General features: G+C 39.3%; 2 protein-coding genes across 7 annotated transcripts in view; one reads left to right on the top strand and one right to left on the bottom strand.

Moving 5' to 3' along the window:
• Positions 1–12,094, top strand: part of sntg1 (syntrophin, gamma 1) — a 74,768-nt gene extending 62,674 nt beyond the window's left edge. For all 5 annotated transcript variants that reach the window (XM_057857699.1, XM_057857698.1, XM_057857695.1 and 2 more), the window contains 4 exons: positions 6,580–6,732; positions 6,834–6,926; positions 9,739–9,849; positions 9,917–12,094. In XM_057857699.1, the coding sequence (XP_057713682.1) occupies positions 6,580–6,732; positions 6,834–6,926; positions 9,739–9,849; positions 9,917–10,102 (543 nt within the window). In that variant the 3' untranslated portion in view covers positions 10,103–12,094. The remainder of the gene's footprint in view (positions 1–6,579; positions 6,733–6,833; positions 6,927–9,738; positions 9,850–9,916) is intronic.
• A 7,786-nt stretch (positions 12,095–19,880) lies between these two features.
• Positions 19,881–26,661, bottom strand: part of pcmtd1 (protein-L-isoaspartate (D-aspartate) O-methyltransferase domain containing 1) — a 128,780-nt gene continuing 121,999 nt past the window's right edge. The window contains exons 5-6 of one of the 2 annotated variants that reach the window (XM_057856664.1): positions 23,378–23,501; positions 19,881–23,216 (exon numbers count right to left, since the gene is read on the bottom strand). In XM_057856664.1, the coding sequence (XP_057712647.1) occupies positions 22,819–23,216; positions 23,378–23,501 (522 nt within the window). In that variant the 3' untranslated portion in view covers positions 19,881–22,818. The remainder of the gene's footprint in view (positions 23,217–23,377; positions 23,502–26,661) is intronic. The other variant, XM_057856663.1, reaches the window with a different exon arrangement.

Below are 26,661 nucleotides of genomic sequence, written 5' to 3'. Positions count from 1 at the left end.
CTTCTCTGTCTTGCGGGGTACCGCAAGGCCCTACTTTAGGGCTTGTTCTTTTTGCGCTTTATCTCCTACCTTTAGGATCAATTATTAAAAAAAAACATAATATCGCTTTTCATTTTTATGCTGATGACCTGCAGCTTTATCTGCCCCTGAGACCTAACAAAAAACTGCTCTTGCTAAATTGATGGAGTGCATATCTGATGTGAAGCAGTGGCTTGCACAAAACTTTTTACATCTTAACGAGAGCAAAACTGAATTCATTACTTTTGGCACACCTTCCATGATGAAAGCCCTTGAGCCCAACTCTGGCGCTCCGGCTTACATTTTTAAGACACACGTTACAAATCTCAGACGGATATTCGATAACAGGCTTAAAGTGCCTGTGACACGAAAAAGCATGTTTATTTCATAATACACGCGGTATTTTATGCCCCTGAATGATATGGGCCGCTTGGATGTGTGTGGAAGCGATCGCTACTTTTATTTACAGTGCCTTGCAAAAGTATTCGGCCCCCTTGAACCTTGCAACCTTTCGCCACATTTCAGGCTTCAAACATAAAGATATAAAATTTAATTTTTTGTCAAGAATCAACAACAAGTGGGACACAATCGTGAAGTGGAACAAAAGTTATTTGATAATTTAAACTTTTTTAACAAATAAAAAACTAAAAAGTGGGGCGTGCAATATTATTCGGCCTCCTTGCGTTAATACTTTGTAGCGCCACCTTTTGCTCCAATTACAGCTGCAAGTCGCTTGGGGTATGTTTCTATCAGTTTTGCACATCGAGAGACTGACATTCTTGCCCATTCTTCCTTGCAAAACAGCTCGAGCTCAGTGAGGTTGGATGGAGAGTGTTTGTGAACAGCAGTCTTCAGCTCTTTCCACAGATTCTCGATTGGATTCAGGTCTGGACTTTGACTTGGCCATTCTAACACCTGGATACATTTATTTTTGAACCATTCCATTGTAAATTTGGCTTTATGTTTTGGATCATTGTCCTGTTGGAAGATAAATCTCCGTCCCAGTCTCAGGTCTTGTGCAGATACCAACAGGTTTTCTTCCAGAATGTTCCTGTATTTGGCTGCATCCATCTTCCCGTCAATTTTAACCATCTTCCCTGTCCCTGCTGAAGAAAAGCAGGCCCAAACCATGATGCTGCCACCACCATGTTTGACAGTGGGGATGGTGTGTTCAGGGTGATGAGCCGTGTTGCTTTTACGCCAAACATATCGTTTTGCATTGTGGCCAAAAAGTTCAATTTTGGTTTCAGCTGACTAGAGCACCTTCTTCCACATGTTTGGTGTGTCTCCCAGGTGGCTTCTGGCAAACTTTAAACGAGACTTTTTATGGATATCTTTGAGAAATGGCTTTCTTCTTGCCACTCTTCCATAAAGGCCAGATTTGTGCAGTGTACGGCTGATTGTTGTCCTATGGACAGACTCTCCCACCTCAGCTGTAGATCTCTGCAGTTCATCAAGAGTGATCATGGGCCTCTTGGCTGCATCTCTGATCAGTTTTCTCCTTGTTTGAGAAGAAAGTTTGGAAGGACGGCCAGGTCTTGGTAGATTTGCAGTGGTCTGATGCTCCTTCCATTTCAATATGATGGCTTGCACAGTGCTCCTTGAGATGTTTAAAGCTTGGGAAATCTTTTTGTATCCAAATCCGGCTTTAAACTTCTCCACAACAGTATCTCGGACCTGCCTGGTGTGTTCCTTGGTTTTCATAATGCTCTCTGCACTTTAAACAGAACCCTGAGACTATCACAGAGCAGGTGCATTTATAGGGAGACTTGATTACACACAGGTGGATTCTATTTATCATCATCGGTCATTTAGGACAACATTGGATCATTCAGAGATCCTCACTGAACTTCTGGAGTGAGTTTGCTGCACTGAAAGTAAAGGGGCCGAATAATATTGCACGCCCCACTTTTCAGTTTTTTATTTGTTAAAAAAGTTTAAATTATCCAATAAATGTTGTTCCACTTCAAGATTGTGTCCCACTTGTTGTTGATTCTTGACAAAAAAATTAAATTTCATATCTTTATGTTTGAAGCCTGAAATGTGGCGAAAGGTTGCAAGATTCAAGGGGGCCGAATACTTTTGCAAGGCACTGTAGTTTTTTGAATCCCGCGCCATGAAAATGAGTGACTTCCGGCTTTGGTCTTGCATTGAGGAGGAGGGCGCTGTGACGTGTATGGTAGAAGGCGTCCTCTTCACGCTACAGTGTACTGTTGTGTATGAGGACGAAGGATTCAGCTGATTTTGCGGATTAATACGTTTATTTTTCCGCATCATGCCAGCCAAACGGCTGCAGAAAAATCATTCTGTATGAGGGAGAGGCATATGCGCCTTTTTGGAGTTTCAAAAGGTTCCCATTCACCGTGGATATTTACTGTGGGACCATTGGATTTACGAGGAAGTGAGTAAACATCTTGTTTTGTATTATGTCAAATACGAATACAGCGATTACAAAGTAAACACTGCAAACTTCCTTGAAATGAAGGACTACTTACGTTTGATCATTGATAGGCATGTAAAAAGCTCTCCTAATGCTCATTAGCAGCAGCACGTTAGCTGCACAACAACTCCAGCCACCCTCCTCCGGGGAACGAACTGTAAATTGCTCTCCGCCGGGCGGTTTGCCGATCCGCGAAGACAATCGACAACCGGGTCGTCATGTCAAATAATCCAGGATAGTTATGTGTGATTTTCCGCATCGAAGACTTTGAAACATCACTTGGTTCGGGTTAGCATGTCGGCTAGCTGTCACGCCTTCTGGTTTGTTTACATTCTCCGAAGCCGGGGAAGGGAAATGACATATGTCCGATTTAGGTGTCATAAAATATCGTTCGGGAGGTGCGACAGTAAAGGTGAAGTCGACAGGTTTGACCATTATGGAGTAATTTTGCCATGTCGTCCTGAATAAATGCATTTTTATTATTTCATATTCCATTTAGCACAAGACTGTTATTTGTCATGACCGTGCCATTTATTTAGCAATTGGGGAAAATACTTGGATAAAAAGAATATCCTGTAAAAATATTGAAGTAAAGAGACAGAAACAATGACATTTTGCCGCTCTCTTCGTCGCGTTTTCCTCGTTGTGAATAGTTCCCCCTCGACGGGCTGACTGGTCCTTCTCAAGCCATTTATGTAGCTATTGGGGAAAATACTTGGATAAAAAGAATATCCTGTAAAAATACTGAAGTAAAGAGACAGAAACAATGACATTTTGCCGCTCTCTTCGTCGCGTTTTCCTCGTTGTGAATAGTTCCCCCTCGACGGGCTGACTGGTCCTTCTCAAGCCATTTATATAGCTATTGGGGAAAAATACTTGGATAAAAAGAATATCCTGTAAAAATATTGGAGTAGAGAGACTGAAACAATGACATTTTGTGGCTCTCTTCGTCGCGTTTTCCTCGTTCTGAATAATTCCGCCTCAATGGGCTGAATAGTAAAATTGATGAGCCCAGTCTACCGCTGACGTCATCCACCTGTTGAGGACGCTAATGCCCGATGATGGTAGGCGTGGCTAATCGGCAGATTAAAAGACTGATTTCTCGTCATCTGTGCTTTGCTAAATTGTTGTATATAGTCGAATCGTCTCAAAATATGATTCTAATTCACATAATAATGCCATTTAAGACTTTTTTTCTCGTGTCATATGCTCTTTAACTTTGAAAAACAAATAAGCTCTGTTGTAAGAGCAAGTTTTTTCCAACTCTGTCTCTTAGCAAAAGTGAAGCCTTTTCTTAGTCGCCAAGACCTTGAAAAAGCAATTCACGCTTTTATAAGCTCAAGGCTGGACTACTGCAATGCACTTTATGTTGGCCTCCCCAAATCCTCGATTTCTCGGCTCCAACTTGTTCAAAATGCTGCTGCTCGATTTTTAACAGGTACACCCAGACGTGAGCATATTACGCCTGTGCTATCATCACTCCACTGGCTTCCAGTCCATTTTAGAATTGATTTTAAACTTTTACTATTTGTTTTTAATTCTATTAATGGCCAGGCTCCATCTTATTTATCGGAAATTTTAACTTTTCGTACCTCTGGCTGGACTCTTCGCTCGACTGGCCAGCTTCTTTTAGATGTTCCGAGGTCAAAACTTAAACACTGGGGAGACCGATCCTTTGCGGTTGCTGCCCCCAGGCTGTGGAATAGCCTTCCCCCCGAAATCCGCACCACCACGGATGTAGGTCTTTTTAAGTCTCGGCTAAAAACGCACCTTTTTAGACTCACCTTTTACACAGATTAGGATAGCCTGGTTTTATTTGCTTAAGGGTCTTTTTTAATGTCTTTGGATTTTATCTGTTTTATTGTTTTATTTGTTGGACTTTTATCGCGATGCGCCGTCTTTGTTTTATTTTTTGTTTTATTTCTTGTTTTATTTTTTTAAATGTCATTGTATAATATTTTCCTGCCTTTTATTTATCTTGAGCCATGTTTTGTTGTAAAGCACTTTAAGGGCCTTTCGGGTTTTGTAAAGGGCTATATAAATAAATTTGATTGATTGATTGATTGATACTGTAATGTTTTTATATTGCAAATTAAATGTTTCTGTTAAATGCAATAATGACAACACTTCTTTTTCATGTCATTATTTAATGCTAACATATTAATGCAACATACAACAATATAACAATACAACATTTTTCCTCTACAAAATATTTTAATTGAAACAAGCAACTCCACATTAATGACCCATTTTTAGACTGTAAACAACATGTTGTATTTGTTAAGGTTATGGGGTAATGGGGGATCTAATTAATTGAGAGGGACTGGTAGATAGTGTCCGAAAAATCTGGTGGGCAGTTTGGTAATAGAACAACACATTTTGAATGACCTAACTTGCAGACATGGCAGATCACTTTAATACATTTTATTAATGCTCGATTGAATAACTTGTTCAGCAGTCAAGAAGTGACTTCAAAACGCAATTATGACTTTGAATAAAGCACTTACCATAAAAATTTCCGTACACCGAGACGACATTTCCTGAATCGTACGTGTTTTCCTGTTTAAGGCTGATTTATGCTTCTGCGTAGCGATGATAGCGGAACTACACATTTAACACAGACCCGATTATGACCCTATGCCATAGCCTGACGTGCACCCATCCAAAAAAAGCGAGCGTGATGTGAACATCGAAGGACTGTGATTGGTCCGCTCAGAACATTTGTGGTTCCATACAACAACACAGCGGTTTTCAAACATTCGCAAATGTCTTCTGTGTTGCCGACGCTTCAACATTTGTATTCACATTTGTTATTATTATAATTATTATTATCAACATTTGTTTGTTCAATATTGATTAGCTGCAGCTGCAAATATACACGTTCCATCTTCGTTGCCATTGCTGTCAATGATCAGAGAAAAACTAAAGGAATTCGACAAAAGTCCCCTAAAATCATTCAAAGACAAAGCCACACCCATCTGGTGGCATGGCAGTGAATTACAGAGCAACGCGTTCTCTTGACGCAGAACTTCGAATGCTCAATGACGCCGTAGGGTCTATGCCATCACTCTGCTGTGTTCCAGCGGATGCCCGCCTTCAGTGTGCAAGTTCTTGTGACATTACAAGCTGAATGTTAAATTTCAGAGTTTTTAGCGCGTCCAGGCTCCACTGTCCGCCCCAGTGTGTAACCTATCATTTGGACTGTCAGATTGATGAACTCGGCTGCATCTGGTGCACTGAGGCATTCAGCAGACGTGATTGCTATGTTGATCTGGCGAGCTGACGCCGGATCTGGCGCAAAGTCACCTGCTATCGTGTTTGGACTGTAAGATTGATGAGCCCTGCTGCATCTGCCACCTGTAACCTATAAGCCAGTACTACCTGTTTCAGGATTGGGTCGACGGCGACTAAACCGTCTCCCCCACCATCTCCTCCTGAAGATTGGTGTCGAGGGTGGCTGGACACACTGATGGAATGAAAAGCAGGATCCATCTTCAAGGGCGCTGTCTCAGGAGAGCTAAATGCGGCCCACCCTCAAAACCAGGGTAGATAAGACTTGATAGCCTTGACAGGCCATTCATCTAGGATAAGGACAGTGTGATGTAAAACCTACAACTCGAGCACCTCGCTGTCGCCATCCCAGCTTGCTAGGCCATGGCAGATGAACTCCAGGTGTAAAGGGTGGGGCCAGGACCATGCACACTGTACTCCAACTTAAAACTCCATGGCACAGGCTTGAAGGACATTTCCACGTTACGTGGGCAACCCCATTCATGAAATCTTTGTGCGCGAAGCCAAGCCAAGATTAAAAGGGGTTATCCCATTGAACTGTGAGAAAAAATAATTAGCGTCTAAAAAAAAAAAATTACCAAAACACCTCTAATGATTAACAGAAAAAACTTATGACAAACACAACAAAACACCTGTCACCTGAAAACCACTCTTGTACACACCTAAAAACATTTAGCACTTTCAATTTATATGGGACGGCAGCAGTCATTCCACAAAAATGGATTGGACAGTTATTGGTTATGGATGAGCTAAAAAAAAAAATCCACAGCAACCAAATAAACATTTAAAACAAACTCCTAAATAGTTTTTGCCCAACTTTGTGTGTTTAGGACAATGAGTTGGTGGACAAGAGAAGGCATAGCTTCAGTGTGCAGACCGAGAGTGGTGAGGACATGTTTTTCAGCGTGGAGCTGGAGTCCGAGCTGCTCATTTGGGAAAAGGCCTTTCAGATGGCCACATACCTTGAAGTAGAACGGATACAAGTAGGCAAGATTTATAATGTTACACGCAAAAGAGAGAAAGGAATGATATAGTTAACTGCTGAGCTCACCATTTCTTTTTTATTGCTTCCTTTTCTCCGCAGTCTAAAACGTACGCCTGCATTATGGAGAGCCACCTAATGGGACTAACGGTAGACTTCAGTATGGGCTTTGTGTGCTTTGACGCCGCTTCTAAGGTGAGTGATGTCTCATCCATTCGGAAGTGGCAATGACTGCCACTGCCAGCCCTCCCACTTCAAATGCATTGAACATCTATTGCCATCAAGCAATGGTGGCCAATGAGTTAACTCCAAGGGTTCTTTGATATAATGGCTTAGTCATTGTTTGCCATGTCTGTTGCTGTTTAATCCTCAAAATTGAACATAGAACAAAGGACAGAAGTTTGGCATTAAAAACGACATCTAGCAATAGGATTGATAAATATCTATTCAATATATATTCGCCCAAAAGCTTATGTTCGGGTCATATTCAACACAAAGAGCTGCAGCCTCTTGTTAAGCAAATCAAACCAAAAGTCTATTTCACTGTAATTTATGATGAATAAAAGCAGAACACAATCCAACATTTTGGGGGGGCCGAGTACGATGCCAATAATGTACTCTTCTTAATGGACCAAGAGTACTTAGTGTTGATGTGTTCATTAAATTAAAATGTGTGCTTCTGCATGATTCAGCAGATGCATGGGAATGTAGAACCAGGAAGTGAAGGGACAGGAATGCATAAACCTCAGGCCAACGTTTGTCCTTAAAATATTTACAATGACAAAAGCTACAGTAGATAGCTTCTGCTGGAGGCTGTTTGTGGGAAAACGTACAGGGGTACTATACGTACAAATGATCTCAGCACTAATCCCTCTTAAATATCTGAGTTATGACTTGAAGGTTTTTTTGTGACTGCGTTCAACACAGTCTGGGACACCCTCATTTTTTGTTGATTCCTGCTTTTTTTTTTGACACATCAGGCTGACGAGATTCCTGCAAGCAGTGCTTCTCAATTATTTTCTGTTACGCCCCACAGGAAGACTTAAACATTTCGCGCCCCAACTCTTTGCCGCCACTGTAAATAGTCATTTGTCTATAAAATTATTTTGACTATAAATTCACCTCTTTGTGTCCTTTTTAATATTAGTTTTTCTCAGTTGCTTTGGTACGTGTCTGAGAACAGAATCAAAGTTCTCCAAACTACTTCTTCAATCCTCATAACATGTTGCACAAGTAGCAAAACAACATGGATTAACTGCAAAAGCCAGTTTTTTTGTACAAAATATATAGTCTATCGCTCAAAATTATATTTCTGTGTCAATAAGCATGTCAGTGCTGTCTCCGGTGGAAGGCTCTGATGCTGAAGTAAGTTTTGATGAAAATGGCAAGTTACACCTTTGTGTGTGAGAGATTGATTGCAAGAGATTGGACAAGATTCAGTTTACACTTTTACTGTTTTTACAATTTCTTGACAGACCGTGTCGCTGCGATACAGAAAGCAAAAGACAGCACTGAGTATCACAAAGAAAAAACAAAGGCAAAATTAGAAATGTGAACATAAGACAATCGGCACAACTAAACTTTGAGTGCTACATGTCGGTATTTTTTCCCCCATTATTTCTACACATCTAGAAATTCCTCCCTGTTGGGCCACAAATTTTCATCCACGTCACAATGGATGTCCTCTCTTGTGATACAGCATGGAAAGAATCTTCTTGAATGCCTTATCCAGCTTGTGCAGGCATCTGCTGTGATGTGCTGACATGCTGCATTCATGGCATCCAGAAGAGTCATCTGAGTGTGAGGCAGGTGATCATACACTTGCCATCTCCGCGGGGAGAAAGATTCTTCTATGGGATTGAGGAATGGGGAGTATGGTGGGAGGAACTCCATTACCATTCTGTTGTGGGTTGCAAACCATTCCCTGATTACGTTAGGGTGGTCGAAACCCACATTGTCCCAAACTATCATACATTTTGGCTGTTTAAAATAAGTTACGTAAAATAAGTAACGGAAATGCTTCGAAATAAGCACGCACTTGTAGACATATTCTGACATGTTCATTCATTTTGGATGTAAAGACTTATGCAATGACGTAATGACTAAATGTTGTGGCTAGTGAGACTATTCAATAGAGACCCATGATCATCCATTTTGACCATCATGACGGATGCAACTGATAATGTAGGAAACAGCAGAGAATTGTACAAAATAATTTGCATGGATGCACAGAAACATCTTCAATTTGCGCAAAGAAATGAGAAACTGCTTTTTTTATGTGCACTAGTGATTCGATGTTGTGAGGATTGAACAAGTACTTTTGACAATTTCCATTCTGATCTGAGAAATGTACCAAAACAATTGAGAAATACGGTATAAGTCAAAGCAAAAGCCAAACGCTACATACGCTTCGTCATATATCCTCGTCTTAGCTCTTCATCTCTCCAGTGCTCTTTGCGGTGTGCTCTTATTTGGTTAAAAAATACTGCGCACACTTTGAAAATGAGAGCGCCACTGCCACCCACTGAGTGGATGTGCAATTACACTTTATTCTAGTATGGCAAAAAATGATGTTCCCCAAGGTCACATGCGCCACCCCATGACTTTAATAACTAATGCTGCAAGTTGAGGGTATTCAAGTGGTCACCAGCCAACTGCAAGGCACATTCAGTGTTACAACTACATTGGAGGAGCATGCAAAACAAAGGGGGAGTTGTGTTATTTTCCCCTATTCTGTATTTTACATTTCAATTGTGATTTTCTCTCCGCTGTTGTAAACCTCAAACTGATTGCAACACTCCTCCTCCAGATGATTGCACTAACATAAACAATTACAGTAAGACTGACACATACATATTCATATCCTTTCCTCTGCTGCTATTACTTGCCTAGTGGCAACAATAATACAATTCATACAACACAACACGCATTCAGAGTCGCACATGCATTTTTCATGAGCTGCTGATACAAACTAATGATACTTACCTTGTAACCCACTACATTATAGGCTGTCCTTTGGAGATACAAGTTCTCTCAATTGAAAGGCTCATCAGATGATGGCAAAAGCAAGATCAAGTTTTTATTCCAAAATCAAGACTCCAAATCTATTGAGGCAAAGGCAAGTCCATCTTTTTTTTTTTTTTAACATCTCAATAGGTTTTTATGTATTGTTTTGTCTCACGTAGGAGCTGGAGTTCTCCAACTTGTTTGCGGTGCTTCATTGCATTCACGCTTTCTTCGCCGCCAAAGTAGCGTGCCTGGACCCCATGTTTGTGGAGAACCAGGCCACGGCGGCCAACGCTGGTATTCCTTCACTAGCGAGCATCTCATGCAATTCGCACACTCCCAAGTTGAAATACAAAAACACTTGACGTAGCAGCTCTACTTTCGTCATGACTGTAGTCTCTCATGCTGGGAGGGTAAGGGAGAATAAAGGACTCCGTGAGAGGTTTCGTTAGGACACTAGACACAGACTTCCTCAGGAAACTGCCTGAAATCTTATACAAAGCCTATCTGTGACGTCTGAACAAGAAGCTCCTCACAATAAGACTTCATGGACACCAAGTGTGCATTTATTTCAACTTCTTTTTCAGCGGACCTACTCTATTCTGACACATAATGCTACTTTTTTTCTTTTTTAAATGAGCCTTTATTGAGGATTCCAAATCTCCTGCAAATACCTACACTAAACGAACAAAATATTTCATCATTCCCACATTGGAATTTTTCTGTGGAGTATTGTTTCATTGAGTCATGACAGTGGATGGTGTGCTGAAAATCATTCTTACAATTAAAGCTACTATCTCATCATTATAACATTGGGGTCATTTCATTCCAGGATTGTTTCCAGTCAAATATTAAATCGTCAAGAAAGCGCCTTTCAGTTTTTATCATTGATGAGTCCCAATAATTTGTCTACATAGTGTACGTATGTCAATAGCAGAGGTGGGTAGTAACGCGTTACATTTACTCTGTTACATTTACTTGAGTAATTTTTTGAGAAAAATGTACTTCTTATGCCCCTTACCCACTGAAACTAATGGGTCAACGCGCGTTTTTTCCAAGCCAATGCAACCCACTAGCAATTGTCATTTGGCATCTTTCCCATTGACAAAAAAAAGCCGTGTCTTTCTTTTTTTTCCACCCGTCTAACCCCCTACCCCTCCTCAGTCATGTGTAAGGTTACGTGACGTCACCACGCTAAGATGCGCGTCGACACAAGTGTGACCGAATTCATTCAGTTCAAGGAAGTAAACAATCCAGAGCAACATGGAAGTCTCCTTTCCGTTTGTGTTCTCTGTTTTCATGCTTTTTACAGCCCTCAAAATGGTCGAAATTGTTATGATACATCACGTAAGAGCCAACACCACCACGTAGATTAGGGTGTTGACTGTTGACCCGGGGTTTTGCTTTCACACTGCATGACGATCAGAGCCGAGGCGATTTTAACGCGGGTCGCTTGGCGGGTTGATTGACACGGGTCGAGGTGGGTCGGTGCACCTTTCCCACTGCCACCAAAAGCCGATTGTTAGTGGGTTGACATGGGTTTTTAGGCCAGTGGGAAAGGGGTAAGTTAGAGTAATTTTACCACACAATACTTTTACTCGAGTAGATTTTTGAAGAAGAAACACTACTCTTACTCCATTATGATGGGCTACACTAGAAAAAAAAAAAAAATTGTTAACGACCGCAAACTGGCTTGTGCCTCTTGACTAATCTTAGTATAGATTTGCATACGTCGCCCTCTAGTTGGTAATTTTAGTAATGACGACCTCTAGTTGGCGGCCATTACTGGTGTGTTTGCACACCTATAGCAGCCCAATGTCAGTCAATGTAAACAGTAACGTAACAGCCTCTAGTTGGCCACCATTACTGGTGTGTTTGCACACCTATAGCAGACCAGTGTCAGTCAATGTAAACAGTAACGTTAGCTAAGTGGGGAAAAGGCCACCTACTGAGCCAGAAGAGGAGTCTACAACCAAGTCTATTCTGTATAATATGTGGCTAAAAGCTAGCAAACGAGGCAACTAAAGTAAATGCACTGAGCGCGTCATACCTCGTGACGAATCATATTGCTAAAGCCAAGAAACCTTTCACGATTGGAAAAGAACTCATTATATGCGACCAAGGATATTTGTCGTCAGGTTTTAGGAGAGACCGCTGTTTATAAAGGTTGATTCAGCTTTTTTAACCCTACTGTGTCATTTTATATTTCCTATTATATTTATTTATATTTACTGTAATTTTCTGCCACACATTGCCGGTGTCAAGCCAATGTAGGTATCCCCATCAGAAAGTGCTTTCCCTGGCTGCGGCCCTGTCCAAGGATACAAACCATCCTAACAATACACATACAGTACTGTATATATATACAGTGGGGAGAACAAGTATTTGATACACTGCCAATGGGTTTTCCCATTGGCAGTGTATCAAATACTTGTTCTCCCCACTGTACATATATATATATATACTGGACTGTCTCAGGAAATTAGAATACACAATATTCTAATTTTTTGAGACAGTCCTGTGTATATATATACAGGACTGTCTCAGGAAATTAGAATACACAATATTCTAATTTCCTGAGACAGTCAGGAAATTAGAATACACAATATTCTAATTTCCTGAGACAGTCAGGAAATTAGAATATTGTGTATTCTAATTTCCTGAGACAGTCCTGTATATATACACAGGACTGTCTCAAAAAATTAGAATATTGTGTATTCTAATTTTCTGAGACAGTCCAGTATATATATATATATATATATATATATATATATATATATATATATATATATATATATATATATATATATATATATATATATATATATATATATATATATATATGTATATATTAGGGCTGTCAAGCGATTAAAATTTTTAATCGAGTTAATTACAGCTTTAAAATCAATTAATCGCAATTAATCGCAATTCAAACCATCTATAAAATATGCCATATTTTTCTGTAAATTATATATATATCCTGTAAAATAATTTGTTGGAATGGAAAGATAAGACACAAGATGGATATATACATTCAATATACGGTACATAAGGACTGTAGTGGGCATTTCACTCTACTGTCATTTAAATCTGTCTATGCTGTCCTCACTCCGAAGCGTCTACTTTTTCCAAAGCTAGACAGCTATTGAACGACGCCTTAATAATCAGACTTTTTCCTTTTTCATCTGATTTATTAATAAAATGGCCTTAAACCACTGTCCTCTTTAGACCGTAGTGAAACTACAAAAAAAAGTACACAAGCATTGCATTAGCAACAACCTTAGCTTAGCACGCTATACAGGTTCACTAAACATAAACAAAAAGCGTCTCATACAAAAAATATAACATTTCGCTTACTAACATAATATGTACATTCTTTACAACAACCATACTTACGGACAAATCTTGTCCAAGGATCATATAAGCACAACATTACAACGTAGGCGTCAGCCCGAGACGTCGTGCAGCCATATTGAACTGGCAAGAAAGCAATAAACCATGTCGTAGAGCGACCACAAGAGTTCGCTGTTAGACAGCACAAAACACCTTGCTGTAAAACTTACCAAAAGGCAGAATACTGTCTGAGCGGGACATGTGCGTTAATTGCGTCAAATATTTTAAAGTGATTAATTAAAAAAATTAATTACCGCGCGTTAACGTGATAATTTTGACAGCCCTAATATATATATATATATATATATATATATATATATATATATATATATATATATATATGTGTGTATGTGTGTGTGATTGGTGATTGTGATTGTGTTCAACCACTTACAAAATAGTTAGAGGTTTGAAATTTCAATTATAGATGCATTTCCACTCATAGAGACATAATTTCAAAAAATCTAGAACTCACATTGTATGATTTAAAAAAAAAAAAAAAAATTTGTAATCTACTGGGGCTCAGAAGTATTTGTACCTCTGAGAAACAGCAATAAATATGACACACAAAGAGTTGTCAGTCTACCTTTACAAAAATCCACCTTTAACCTATAAGTCACCACCTACCCACCACCCATTTACGCTCATTTTTGTCACCTGTGCGTCCGACAGTCAGTCATAATACAACTGCTACCATGGGCAAGACCAGAGAGCTTTCGAAAGACACCAGAGAAAAAATTGTTGAGCTCCACAAAAATGGAAAAGGCTATGGAACAATTGGAAAGCAGCTTGGTGAGATTAAATCAATAGTTGTAGCAATTGTTAGAAAATGGAATAAGAAAACATGGAAAATATGACTGATAATCTACCTCAGACTGGGGATCCATGTAAAATCTCTCCTCGCGGGACATCACTTATGATGAGAAAACTGAAGGCTCAGCCTAGAATTACACTGCAGGAGCTGGTCAATGACCTGAAGAGAGCTAGATGCACAGTTTCAAAGGCTAATGTCAGTAAAACACAACAGTGCAATGATTTAAAAGCATGCACTATTCAGAAGGTTCCCCTGCTGAAGCCAGTACATGTGAAGGTCCATCTGAAGTTTGCCAGGGACCATCTGAATGATGCAGAGGGGTCATGGGAGAAAGTCAACTTTTTGGTGCAAACTTTACTTGTCGTGTGTTGGAAAAAGAAGGATGAGTACAATCCCAAGAACACCATCCCCACTGTGAAATATGGGGGTGGAAACCTCATGCTTTGGGACTGCTTTTCGACATAGGGGATAGGACAACTGAACTGTATAAAGCAGAGGATGAATGGTGAAATGTATTGTCAGATTTGGGGCCACAACCTCCTTCGCTCAGGCAGAGACTTGGTTGAGTCATGGCTGGAGCTTCCAACATGACAGTGAACTGAAGCATACAGCCACATGAACCAAGAGTGGCTGCATAAAAAAGCATATCAAGGTTCTGGAGTGGCCCAGCCAGTCTCCAGACCTCAATCCAAAAGAAAATGTTTGGATGAGCAGAAACTTTGTGTGTCTCAACTACAGCCCCAAAACCTGACAGATTTACAGAAGTTGTATGTCCCTGTTTGCATATGTGATAACCTGGTGAAGAACTACAGAAAGCGTCTGACCTCTGTAATTGCAAAGAAAGTTTTCTGCACTAAATATTAGCACTGATTTTCTCAGGGGTACAAATACTTATGAACCCCAGTAAATTACAAATTAAATTATTGAAAAATCATACATTATGAGTTCTGAATTTTTTTAGATTATGTGTCTGTAAGTGGAAATGCATCTATGATTGAAATTTCAGACCTCTACCTATTTTCTAAGTAGGTGAACTTGCAAAACCACAAGGGGTCCAAATACTTTTGCTCCTTACTGTATATATATATATTCATTCATTCATTCATTTTCCATGCCACTTTTTCCTCACGAGGGTCGCGGAGGTGCTGGAGCCTATCCCAGCTAACTATGGGCAGTAGGCAGGGGACACCCTGAACTGGTTGCCAGCCAATCACAGGGCACAAGGAGACATACAACCATTCACGCACACACTCATACCTACGGACAATTTAGAGTGTTCAATCAGCCTACCATGCATGTTTTTGGGATGTGGGAGGAAACCGGAGTCCCCGGAGGAAACCCACGCAGGCACGGGGAGAACATGCAAACTCCACACAGGATGGCCGAAGCCCGGGATTGAACCCTTAAGCTCAGAACTGTGAGGCAGACGTGCCACCGTGCCGCCATATATATATATATATATATATATATATATATATATATATATATATATATATATATATATATATATATATATATAGAATGTTACTTCATACAAAATAAAAGTTTTTCAGTGGATAGTCGATGTAGAAAAACCTCATAGAGAACTACAACATCAAAACACTGAAATAAATCAAATCAAGCACAGTGCTGTGGCTCCACTTTCCCTGATTGCATGCGCACTCCCAAAGCCAGGGGAAACATTTTCTGACGGGGATACCTACATTAGCACGACAACAATAAAGGTTTGGGACCACTGGGCTATAGTACAGTATAATAATTCACAATTCATATACCGGTAGAAAAAAAATACATTTTATTGTTTTTTTTCTTTTTTTTCTTTTCTTTTAAATCAGACATTGTAAGCAGTTACTCACAATGTTACCCATTACATGAGTGTTTTTTTTCAACAAATACTTTTTTACGTCTACTCGAGTAAAGTTTTGGGTGAACACTCTTACTTGAGTAATATTATTTAGAAGTAATGCTAATTTTACTTGAGTAAAATGTTTGGCTACTCTACCCACCTCTGGTCAATAGTAGCAAAATGTACGCAGCAGTCAACGTCTTTATTCATTTCAATTTCAAAGCAGCACTAAAATGATTCCAGAAGTTTGACCTTGTCCCCCCTAAACTTTCAGTGGCAATGTAAATAAGCATTGACTTCGAAATGACCTCAATGAAGGACAAGGATGATTTTGGAGGGTTTATTTGAGAAATAGCACGGGTAGTTAGTTCATGAAGTCTTCTCTCTCTTTTTAATTCGCTCTATGGACCAATTTAGAAGATTATAATGAGCTATGATGATTTTCTTTGCTTTCATGTGTTTGGAGGCCAGTTTGTAAATATGAAAAGTGATATCAATGGCAGTGGTGAAATGAATAGTGGCAGCAAAAGAGAGTAATGCATCTTAGAAAAAATGCTGGCGGCAGTAATACCCTTCAAACAATACAAGATTCATGAGAGAGTAATAAGGAGTTTTTTTTTTTTTTTTTTTGGCAGATGTTTTATTAACAGATATAATGTGTCATAAAACAAATAAAGAGATTTTTTAATCATGTAGTCTCACCAGTGATTGCTTACCATTATTTTTATTTCTTCAAAAGTGTTAATTTTAGTTTTGTGTTTTTTTAGATGGGTTTTTGGGTGCAAGGTTCTAAAAATGTCACAGTAGAAAGTAAAATAACTCTAATTCCTGAATTTATTTTCCTATGGCTGTTGTAATAAACATATTTCAAATCAACCGCGATAGCTCATGAATGAAAATAACAAGATAAAAGCTGATGACCTTTTCACTGTAGTATCACTTATTTTCATATATTTATCTTCTGAACCACTTATGCTCATGAGGTTTGCAGGGGAGCTTGAGCCTATCCCAGCTAACAATGGGACAATTTGAAGTGTTCAGTCAGCCTACCATGCATGATTTGGGGATGTGGGAGGAAGCCGGAGTACCTGGAGAGAACCCACACAGGGAGGCCAGAGCCAGGATTGAACCAACAAGCTCAGAAATGTGAGGCGAATGTTCCCACTACTATTCCACCATGCCACCCTCTCTTGGTTTTGTTAATATAAAGTCAGGATTCAGTTACTGTAGTTAGTTTCCTGATCCTCAATTTCATTTCAATCAGTTTACAAAAAATGTCCCTACAATTTTAGTTCTGTTCGAGTGATCTAAACCTTTTGGAATTTCTCACATTTCTGCATTAAATCCCTATCAAATGTGATCTGATCTTTGTCAAAATCACACAGATGGAAAAAACAGTGTCTGCTTCAACTAACACCACCCAAACATTTATAGATTTTCATATTTTAATGAGGATAGTATCCAAACAATGACAGAAGGGGGAAAAATAAGTAAGTGAACCATCACATTCAATATTTTGTGCCCCCTTTGGCAGCAATAACTTCAACCAGACGCTTCCTGTAGCTGCAGATCAGTCAGGCGCATCAATCAGGACTAATCTTGGCCCGTTCTTCTCTACAAAACTGCTGTAGTTCAGTCAGATTCCTGGGATGTCTGGCATGAATCGCTGTTGTTAGGCATCTCAATGGGGTTCAAGTCTGGACTTTGACTTGGCCACCCCAGAGCGTGTATTTTGTTCTTCTCAAACCATTCTGAAGTTGATTTACTTCTGTGTTTTGGATAATTGTCTTGTTGAAGCATCCATCCTCTTTTTAGCCTCAACTGTCTGACAGACGGCCTCAAGTTTTCCTGCAAAACATCCTGGTACACTTTTGAATTCACTCTTACATTAATGATTGCACGTTGTCTGGGCCCCGAAGCAGCAAAACAGCCCCAAATCATGATGGTCTCTCCACCACGCTTCACAGTGGGGATGAGGTGTTGATGTTGGTGAGCTGTTCCATTTTTCCTCCACACGTATTGTTGTGTGTTGCTCCCAAACAATTCAACATTGGTTACATTAGTCGACAAAATATTTTGCCAAAACTTCTGTGGAGTGTCCAAGTGCCTTTTTGCGAACATTAAACGAGCAACATTGTTTTTTTAGACAGCAGTGGCTTCGTCCGTGGAGTCCTCCCATGAACACCATTCTTGGCCATAGTTTTACATATAGTTGATATGTGCACAGAGATATTGGACTGTGCCAGTTATTTCCGTAAGTCTTTAGCAGACACTCTAGGGTTGTTTTTTTACCTCCCTGAATATTCTGCGCTGAACTCTTCGCGTCATCTTTGGTGGACAGCCACTCCCTGGGAGAGAAGCAACAGTGCCAAACTCTCTCCATTTGTAGACAACTTCTCTAACTGTTGATTGATGAACATCCAGACTTTTAGAGATGGTTTTGTATCCTTTCCCAGCTTTATACAAATCAACAATCCTAGATTGCAGGTCTTCAGACAGCTCTTTTGACCGAGCCATGATGCACATTAGACAATGCTTCTCATCAAGACATTTCTTACCAGGTGTGTGTTTTATAGTGGCCAGGGAAGCTTTAAACCACTCATCAGTGATTGGGCACACACCTGACTTAAAATGTTTGGTAAAACTTGGTTTCAATAGCATACAGCAGGAATGCTATTTTTAGACCGTGACATCACCATCGTAAACCAGAAGTGGGTCAACATAGACGCGCCCTCGCACACAACGCATGTTATTACTGCTTGTTTTCTGCCGGTAATCCTTCAAAAAGGAACATGCCGAGTAAAAACGGCTGCAATGGAACTAGTAGAAACAACTCTAGACATTACGACATATGAAGGATGTTTTCTTCATACATTTCCCGAAGGAAAAAAAGGAGAAAAATAATGTTAAAAAAAAAAAAAAAAGGATCAACTTGTGCGGATGTCCAAAACACCAATTTAACACCAGCAAGGTGAAGCCATTCACCTTCATACGCAGTAATCATTTTGTTGGGTGCCATGGTCCTACAGAAGGCAAAAAGACAAGCCATTTTGATATTTTTACTTACTTTTTAGCGTGGCATTTTGCCGTGCTGCTTGTCTGACAATGAATGGCCTGATAAAAGATTAAAATGGTATCTCACTGCCACTGTTGTTACCTTTTCTGTTGTTATTAATGAAAAAATTAAGGGTGTCCGTTGGCTGTCACTGAGTAGTATTTGCGATCGCTACACAAAAATAGCAATGTAAATTACCCTCAGGAACGGTCAGAGACGTAAGACAACCAGAGGATACAATATATCAGAAAGACAGGGCATATGGTGGTAGAGGATAGCTTGTTGAAATAGGAGAATGTCATTGTCAGTGGCGTAAGACAATGCACACAAGAAAAAGGTGTCGATAAAAAAGCTACCTGTGGATCAGGTTGGCTCGTCTTTTTCAGCCCTCGACACTCAAGCCATCTCTTTAACTGAACAGCTGCATGTTCTTCCACATCTTTACCTGTGAATTTGGCACTAGGTACATCATTTTTGCACAGAATTTGTAGGCTTAGTTCAGTACACATCTCGTTCGTACACTATTTCCATGCATTTAGCATTAGGGACAAATGCAAGCTTGACCCACCTAGCAGCAGTTGCTAACGTCATGGATATTAATGAGCAAAAGTGACGTGTTGCGTGCGGTATGCCATTGCTCTTTAAGTATTCTTAAGCAGAGGGTTCACTTACTTATTTTTCCCCCTTCTGTCATTGTTTGCATGCTATCCTCATTAAAATATGAAAACCTGTAAAGCTTTGAGTGGCTTTAGTTAAAGCAAACACTGTATTTTCCTCTGTGTAATTTTGACAAAGATCAGATCACGTTTGACGGTGATTTTATGCAGAAATCTGAGAAATTCCAAAAGGTTCAGATACTTTTTCATACCACTGTAGATGTCCAATGCATTTCGATTGGGAGGTAAAATGTAATGGACATCTGTCGCTGTCAATGTCTCCTCTCATTCTGTCTAAAATAATAAAAATGTATAAAAGTGAACCTCTACTTCTTATTTTTTCATCTCAGACACCAAATGAGATGGCGCCATTCAAGTGACAGAGACAGAAGATTGCGATTGTGACCTTTATTCTGGTGCCAAACATCCACAGAAAAACAACACATTTTCCAAATGAACTGAATGAAGCCAGTGACAAATGTCACTCACCACCCTCAAATATATCAATATATTTTGGCTCTTCATCCTGCTTGAAATAACCAGAAAATTGGCTCTATTACATTGTTTCAAAATACAGTGGAACATCCAAAGTCAACCAAATGGAAAATATGAGTTATTTACATATTCAGCCATTTCCACCTGAAATGCTCTAACATGCCTCAAGAATCCACCATAGGCCAATCGAGATAGGAAATTGATGCAACTAAATGTCAAAAAAGTCTATTAATAATGATATATTTTGACAGAGACAAACTTTGGGTGCCAAGGATGAACTAGGTTTAGCCTCGTATATGAGTTTCGCTCCTAAATGAACCTTCATTTTTCATTGTATGTTAGAACTAAAAAATTTGTTCTAACATACAATGAAAAATCATTGCAGTTGCTTTACAAATTGCAGTGATATCTGTAGAATGAAATTACATTCAAAAACACCTCTACACCAGCCTTACTGTCATTTCTTTGTTAGTGTTTTAAAAGGCTGAGTATAAAATTGTATTTATTATATTGCTGGATAATGCCACCTTACTTATGGCTGGTGTGTTTCCACTAAAATGGTGGCAAAGCACTAAGTTTGTATAAATAAAGCTCATCAACTCAATTTAACCTTCTTCAAGATGGCAACAAGGCACTACATTTTTTTTCTTTCTGAAGTTCCTCAACTCGCACTGCTTTGCCATGAACAAAACCATCAAATAGATGCACACCTGTGAATATAAAAGTGTTCATTTCTCAGCAACGTATATTAACAACAGTAGATGACAGAATGGATGATGTTGAATTTTGGAAGTTCCACTATTTAAAGTGTCTCCATAATGTGTCATGACTTTTCACTCATTCATTGCCATTGACAGAGATACATTCAATCCAAATTCACAGGGCTTCGTCAAAATGGATTGCACGTCTATCGTCGTCAATGGCACTGGAACATAATCATTCAATGCGAGCCCTCCCAGTTTAAATGAATTGGACGTCTGTTGTTGTTAATGGCAGTAAATGGCCATAATGCATTTCAAACATGAGTGATTTTTTTTTTTCATCCATGACAAATTATTGCTTTTTCAAAGCTTTATGACAAATGTTAAAAAGGGAAACACAAGGAAGGGGGAATAAGTCAACTTACCATTATCCTAACGAAAAAGCAATCATAAGTGATTTTTTCCCCCTACCCCTATCAGAGTATTTGTCATCAAGAGAGACTATTCTATATATGCATCTATTTAACACACAGCAGTGGAGTTTTGGTGTATAGATTTGCCAGTGTCATGTTACAGTACAGCAAGAAGGTGCTACAACAAACCATAAATGAAACTGTATAGACTATCCATATATGTATATTTATATATAGTTTTCCTTTCAGCTTTTTCTTCAAACACTATATGAATCATTCAAAGTAAGACTAAGGTAAAGGTCAGAGTACACGTGACCCTTAAAAAAAAAAAAAAAAAAAACATGGAATGTCGTCTCCTACGTGTGACATTGGCACTTTAAAAACGCCGTCGCTATACAAGTTGACTTTAATCGGTACATTTAATAGAATTCTGCTGTAAAAATGATCCTCCCCCCCACTTCACCCCAAACCACAATAAGGTGCTTTGTTATAGAAAAAGGCTTTGAAATTTGCATCACTTTCAAAACAAAAGCTGAAATCACTCCAGATTAGTCTCACTTGATTGGCATGAATGAATCAATCAGTGGACGATCCCCCATGGAAGAGCGTGTTCATGCAACACCAAACTAGAGGTTTTTGTTCTCTCCCCGCTCCAACAAATACCATATCAAGTCAAATCAGCGCTTCTGTTTAAAAAGGTTGCAGTACAAGGTGAACCTGTAGAAAAAAAGGGTTACGTCACCTCTTAGGTAGAAAACCCCCATCAAGTTTCCTCTCATCCATGATTATGAAACAATGATTTCACGTAATCACATACATTAGAACCTCTAAAGTGGAAAGCCGCAGGAGCGGGAAAGCTTTAAATTCACATCAAAATTTCAATTTTTTTCTGTTGCAAAATCTCAAGAAAATTTATAGATACACATTCATTGCCAGCTTTCCCATGTGACCTACATTTTTGGCTTCTATAGCCATCAATTGTCCTGTGATAGTGAATGAGTCAACTCATGACACTCCCAAAGTTGAATCACAAAACATTGTTTTCAAACTATTTTTTTTAATTGGGAAAAAATGTAAAAGAGAAAAAAAAACTCGTGGGCACTCTAAACCTATTTGACTCATTTGCTGCTACTGACGGAGACAGACTTCCAGTCCATTCGTCCATTTTAACAGGGAGGGGTGTCTCTGCCAGCTCCTCCACAGTAAATCACTGGCTGCTATTGACGGAGATAGACGTTCAACCCATTTTGATTTGGGAAAGAACGGCAGTCAAAATGGACTGGCCATCTTTTGCTGTCAATGGTATTAAAAGATCATTCATTGCTAGCCCACCCACTTCAAATGGATTGTACATCTAGCGCCATCAATGGCAATGAATGAGTTAATAACAGCCTTCATGTTTACAAAATTTACAAATGTAATACAAAATGTTAATCTCCTGTAGAGGGTGATAGCAGGAATATAGTTTCATTGAAAATTACTTATAGAAGGGATTGTGTTCCACTTTGGAGGTTCCAGTGGACACTGAATTTCTCTTGCGTCCTCATTTTCATTGTTTGTACATTTTATATACAAAAAAAAAAAAAAATCAAAAGGAAATTCAACATATACAAACGAAAATGTCAACATTATTATCCAGTGTGAACTGTGACGTTGAGTCCTGCCATCAAAATAAAGTGGAAATAATGCTACATGTGCACCTTTGCCCCAGTCACTTTTTTCTGTAGTACAGTAAATATTCCTTGAGAGACTCGGGCAGGGGCAGAGCCAGGATCTGGTCTCTAAACAAATTGGCCTGCTTGAGGATCTCAACGTCGCCGAGGTCTCTCTCCTCCTTGTCCTCCTCCTCGTCGGCGTCGGCCTCCTTGTGCTCCTCGTCGGCGTGCTCCTCCTCGCTTTCCACCATCTGCGGGATGAGCTGGTTGCCCACAAAGACGTACGTGTTGATGCGGCGCCGCCGGCAGTGTCGCCGCTTTCGCTTTTGAGGCACTCGTTGTGCTCCTGTGCGTCGGGCCTGACTGTCTTCCTCGCCGCTGCCCGCCAGCTCACGGAGGGTGCGGCGGATGTAGATGCGGCACAGGTCTTGGAGGGTGCGCACTGTCACGGGGGCTGAGTTCAAAGGGAATACATCTTGTGTTGAAATAAAAACTGTGACTCAATTGTGACCAATGTCAGTATAAATGGGACGGACGCGATATAGACACAAACTAACATAATGTATTCTACACATCTGCTCTATGCAACTTGTAAGTAAAGCGGGAGGGACTTACGCAATTGTACACTGTCTGGCTTGTCGCCTTCAGCTCTGCTCTGCTGGACCAGAGGTGCAAAGGACACGGCTAAGATGTTTTTGCTTTCCCACATGCACTGGCCCATCCTGGTGATCTGTGTCAGCTATGAAAAAATATATACTGTATTAGTGTTGGGACACATTACAAAAAAAATAAGACTTTGTAATTAATCTTGATTAGCCACATTCATAGACTTCATAATGTATTGACATGACACATTCCCCATTCACTGCGTCACGCCTTCCTGAAGGGGGCCGTCCAACACGCCGCTTCATTTAGTAGCAGTCGGTCACGTGCATCGATCTAACGCCGGATTTAAGTTGAAAAAGTACGGCAGCTGTACTGCATACAAACAGGAAGAATTGTTTCCGGAGTGATTTGTTCGAGTATTCAAGGTAATTATTATATTTTTCGTACCATGCATGCATTTTGAAACACTGTTAAAAAAGTCAATGGGAGAAATTAGCCACTACAGAATTGGCATTTTGCTTCGCAATATTTACGTAAAATAAATGCTACCTACACGTTTTTTTTTTTGCTTTTAACCAAGAACCGAGACTGTTTGACGTCCATATATATAAAGAATTCAGAGATTTAGGCTTTTATTCACAAGAATTTTCTACGGAAAAAGCTCTTTGTTTACTTATGGCGGCAGCTAATTTCCTTACCGACTAGCCTCATAGTTCGCATTATTTATGTAAAATAAATGCTACTTGCACGATTTTTTCTTGCTTTTAACCAAGAATCGAGACTGTTTTTATGTTCATATCTATAAAGAATTTAGGGATTTAAGCATTTATTCACAAGAATTTTTAACAGAAAAAGCTTATTGTCTGTGTTTCCACTCGGTCAGCTTTGACAGAGATAGGCCCCCCGTGAATCGGCCCCACACGTCATGTCAATACATTATGAAGTCTATGCCACATTTTTAATCATGTAGCAATATTTTCCCAATTATAATAGATATATTTTTTTTTAATATGAAAGGATTTTAGTGGATAAATAACTCAAATTATATACCCCGGAAAATTTATTGTTATTTCATTTCAATACTAAACAGCAGAAAAAGATTACCGAGTTAAAAACCTAAAAGATCTGAAGTTAAAAGCACCATTTTGGGACTCTTGGGGGAGAGTTAGTCAAAAGAAGAAAAAAAAAAGTTATTTAAGAAGGAGGCCAAAAACTCCAAATAAACCCCTTAGTAAAAAAAATACAGTATATGGGTGAATTATGTAAAGACTAGCGCTGCAACGATTAAACGATTAACTCGAGTATTTCAATTAGAAAAAAGTTTCGGATCAAATTTTGCCGCTCTGAGTATTCGTTTAATTAGAGTGGCATTGTAATGGTTTTGAAAGTGTTTGCATTTAGTTTTTTTTAGTGGATGTACTGCTCTTTAGTGGCAACAGTGAATATGACATAACTCATTTAACATGGCTGAATCCAGCCGCTCCCTATTAAGACCAAAACAAGGTGAGTTTTTCCATTGAGCTAATTCAGTATGTTTCGTTAAGCATTCGTAATTTATAGGTAGAGTGGGGAGTATTTGATACACTGCCAATGGGTTTTCCCATTGGCAGTGTATCAAATACCTGTTCTCCCCACTGTATATTAAGGGTTTCTTTGTGGGAATATGTGTTCGAATGACTTGTTAAGAGCATTGTAAAAAAGAAAAACGTTAGCTTTTCATTGCATTTAAGCTAGCGGACTTTTGCTATGCAAGTTAGCCAATTGTTTGTTCTCTTGTTGTACTTAAATAATCTTTTTTTTTTTTTTTTATACCGTTTGAGGCTAAGCTCAGGTATTCTAATTTTAATTTTAACATAGCGCCACATTCGTTATATTCAGCGAAGCCGACACAGGTTTCTGTAGCATCTTCAAAAATCAATTTGAAGCCTTTCCACACCCGACTCTTACCGGTGCGTGTTTTGTCTTTTCAATTCCCCCAACTTTAGTTTGCTTTTAACTTCTTTCTGCTCCATATCGAAATACTAGGTCAAAAGTTTGTAATGGATGCGGAGGGGCAGAGTAAAAAAGGGCGAGGCCAAGGCGTTCACATGCTTTGGCTATATGGCTCCTGTTTGCAAATACCATACAGCGCCTTCTCTGTTTTAGCTAAATTATTTATTTTATAACAAGTATTCCTTAGACATCCATCCATCGTTTTAGTATACATACATATATGAAATTATATTTATTCTAAAAAAGTTAGCGAGAGAGGTCTGACCCGACCCAAACGTAATAAATGACAGATTTTAAGCCCGAGTCGGCGGGTTCGGGCTTGGGCTTAAAATCTTACCTCTAAGACCAGCACATATATAGTATACTGTATATAATACACCGTCTTTATAAAATAAGATTTCAATCAACATCTCAATAAATACAGTACAAGAATGGTGAAGATTCTACTTATACTGAAATATGCAAGAAATGTCCATTGCATTGTTATTTTGCACAGGGACACAAAAAAGCCCAATGTAAATGGTGTATGTACGGTAAAAAGCTCTCGGGTAAAATTAAAGGGCACGCTCTCACCATGCATGAATTGTAATGTTATACCTAACCGAGGGGGTGTAATAATTAGGAGGGCGTTAAAAATGCAGACAGTGGGTCAATTAAAGCTTTATGTGACATGTCCTCTTCATCTATAGTAATGAGCCTGGAAAAGAGCATATGCAGTATAGGTGTGGATGCCTTTTTTCAAGATGGTGAGTCACTTTCATTCATTAAGTGCAATTTACACTAAATGTTTCAGTGCCAGACTGAGTTCAAACGAATTGGATGTCTATCTCCATCAATGGCAGCCACCGAATTAAGACAAATAAATTCTTCTCTCAAATAAATGCCAATCAGTTAGTGGGTGTTGATTACATATATTGGAGCTGAAAAGAGAATTGTCTTAATGTCCCAATAATAATGGACGTATAGTCCATAGTGCCCTCCATAATTATTGGCACCCCTGGTTAAAATGTGTTTTTTAGCTTCTAATATTTTTTTTAATTCAAATAATATGGGACCTGAATGGGAAAAAAAGAGAAAAATCCAACCTTCAATACAAGTGCATTTAATCAGTGGGGGAAAAAATCCCACATAAGGAAATAATTATTTGACATCAAATAATGTGTGTCACAATTATTAGCACCCCTGGTGTTAATACTTTGTACAACCCCCTTTTGCCAACAAAACAAGGTCTGGGGACTGAGATGGCCATAGGAGGAGCTTGATTTTGTGTCTGGTGAACCATTTCTGTGTAGATTTGGCCA

This window comes from Corythoichthys intestinalis, chromosome 14 (genome assembly GCF_030265065.1).
Source record: "Corythoichthys intestinalis isolate RoL2023-P3 chromosome 14, ASM3026506v1, whole genome shotgun sequence".
In the NCBI taxonomy this organism is placed as follows: domain Eukaryota; kingdom Metazoa; phylum Chordata; class Actinopteri; order Syngnathiformes; family Syngnathidae; genus Corythoichthys; species Corythoichthys intestinalis.
This window is presented reverse-complemented; position numbering and strand designations above follow the sequence as displayed.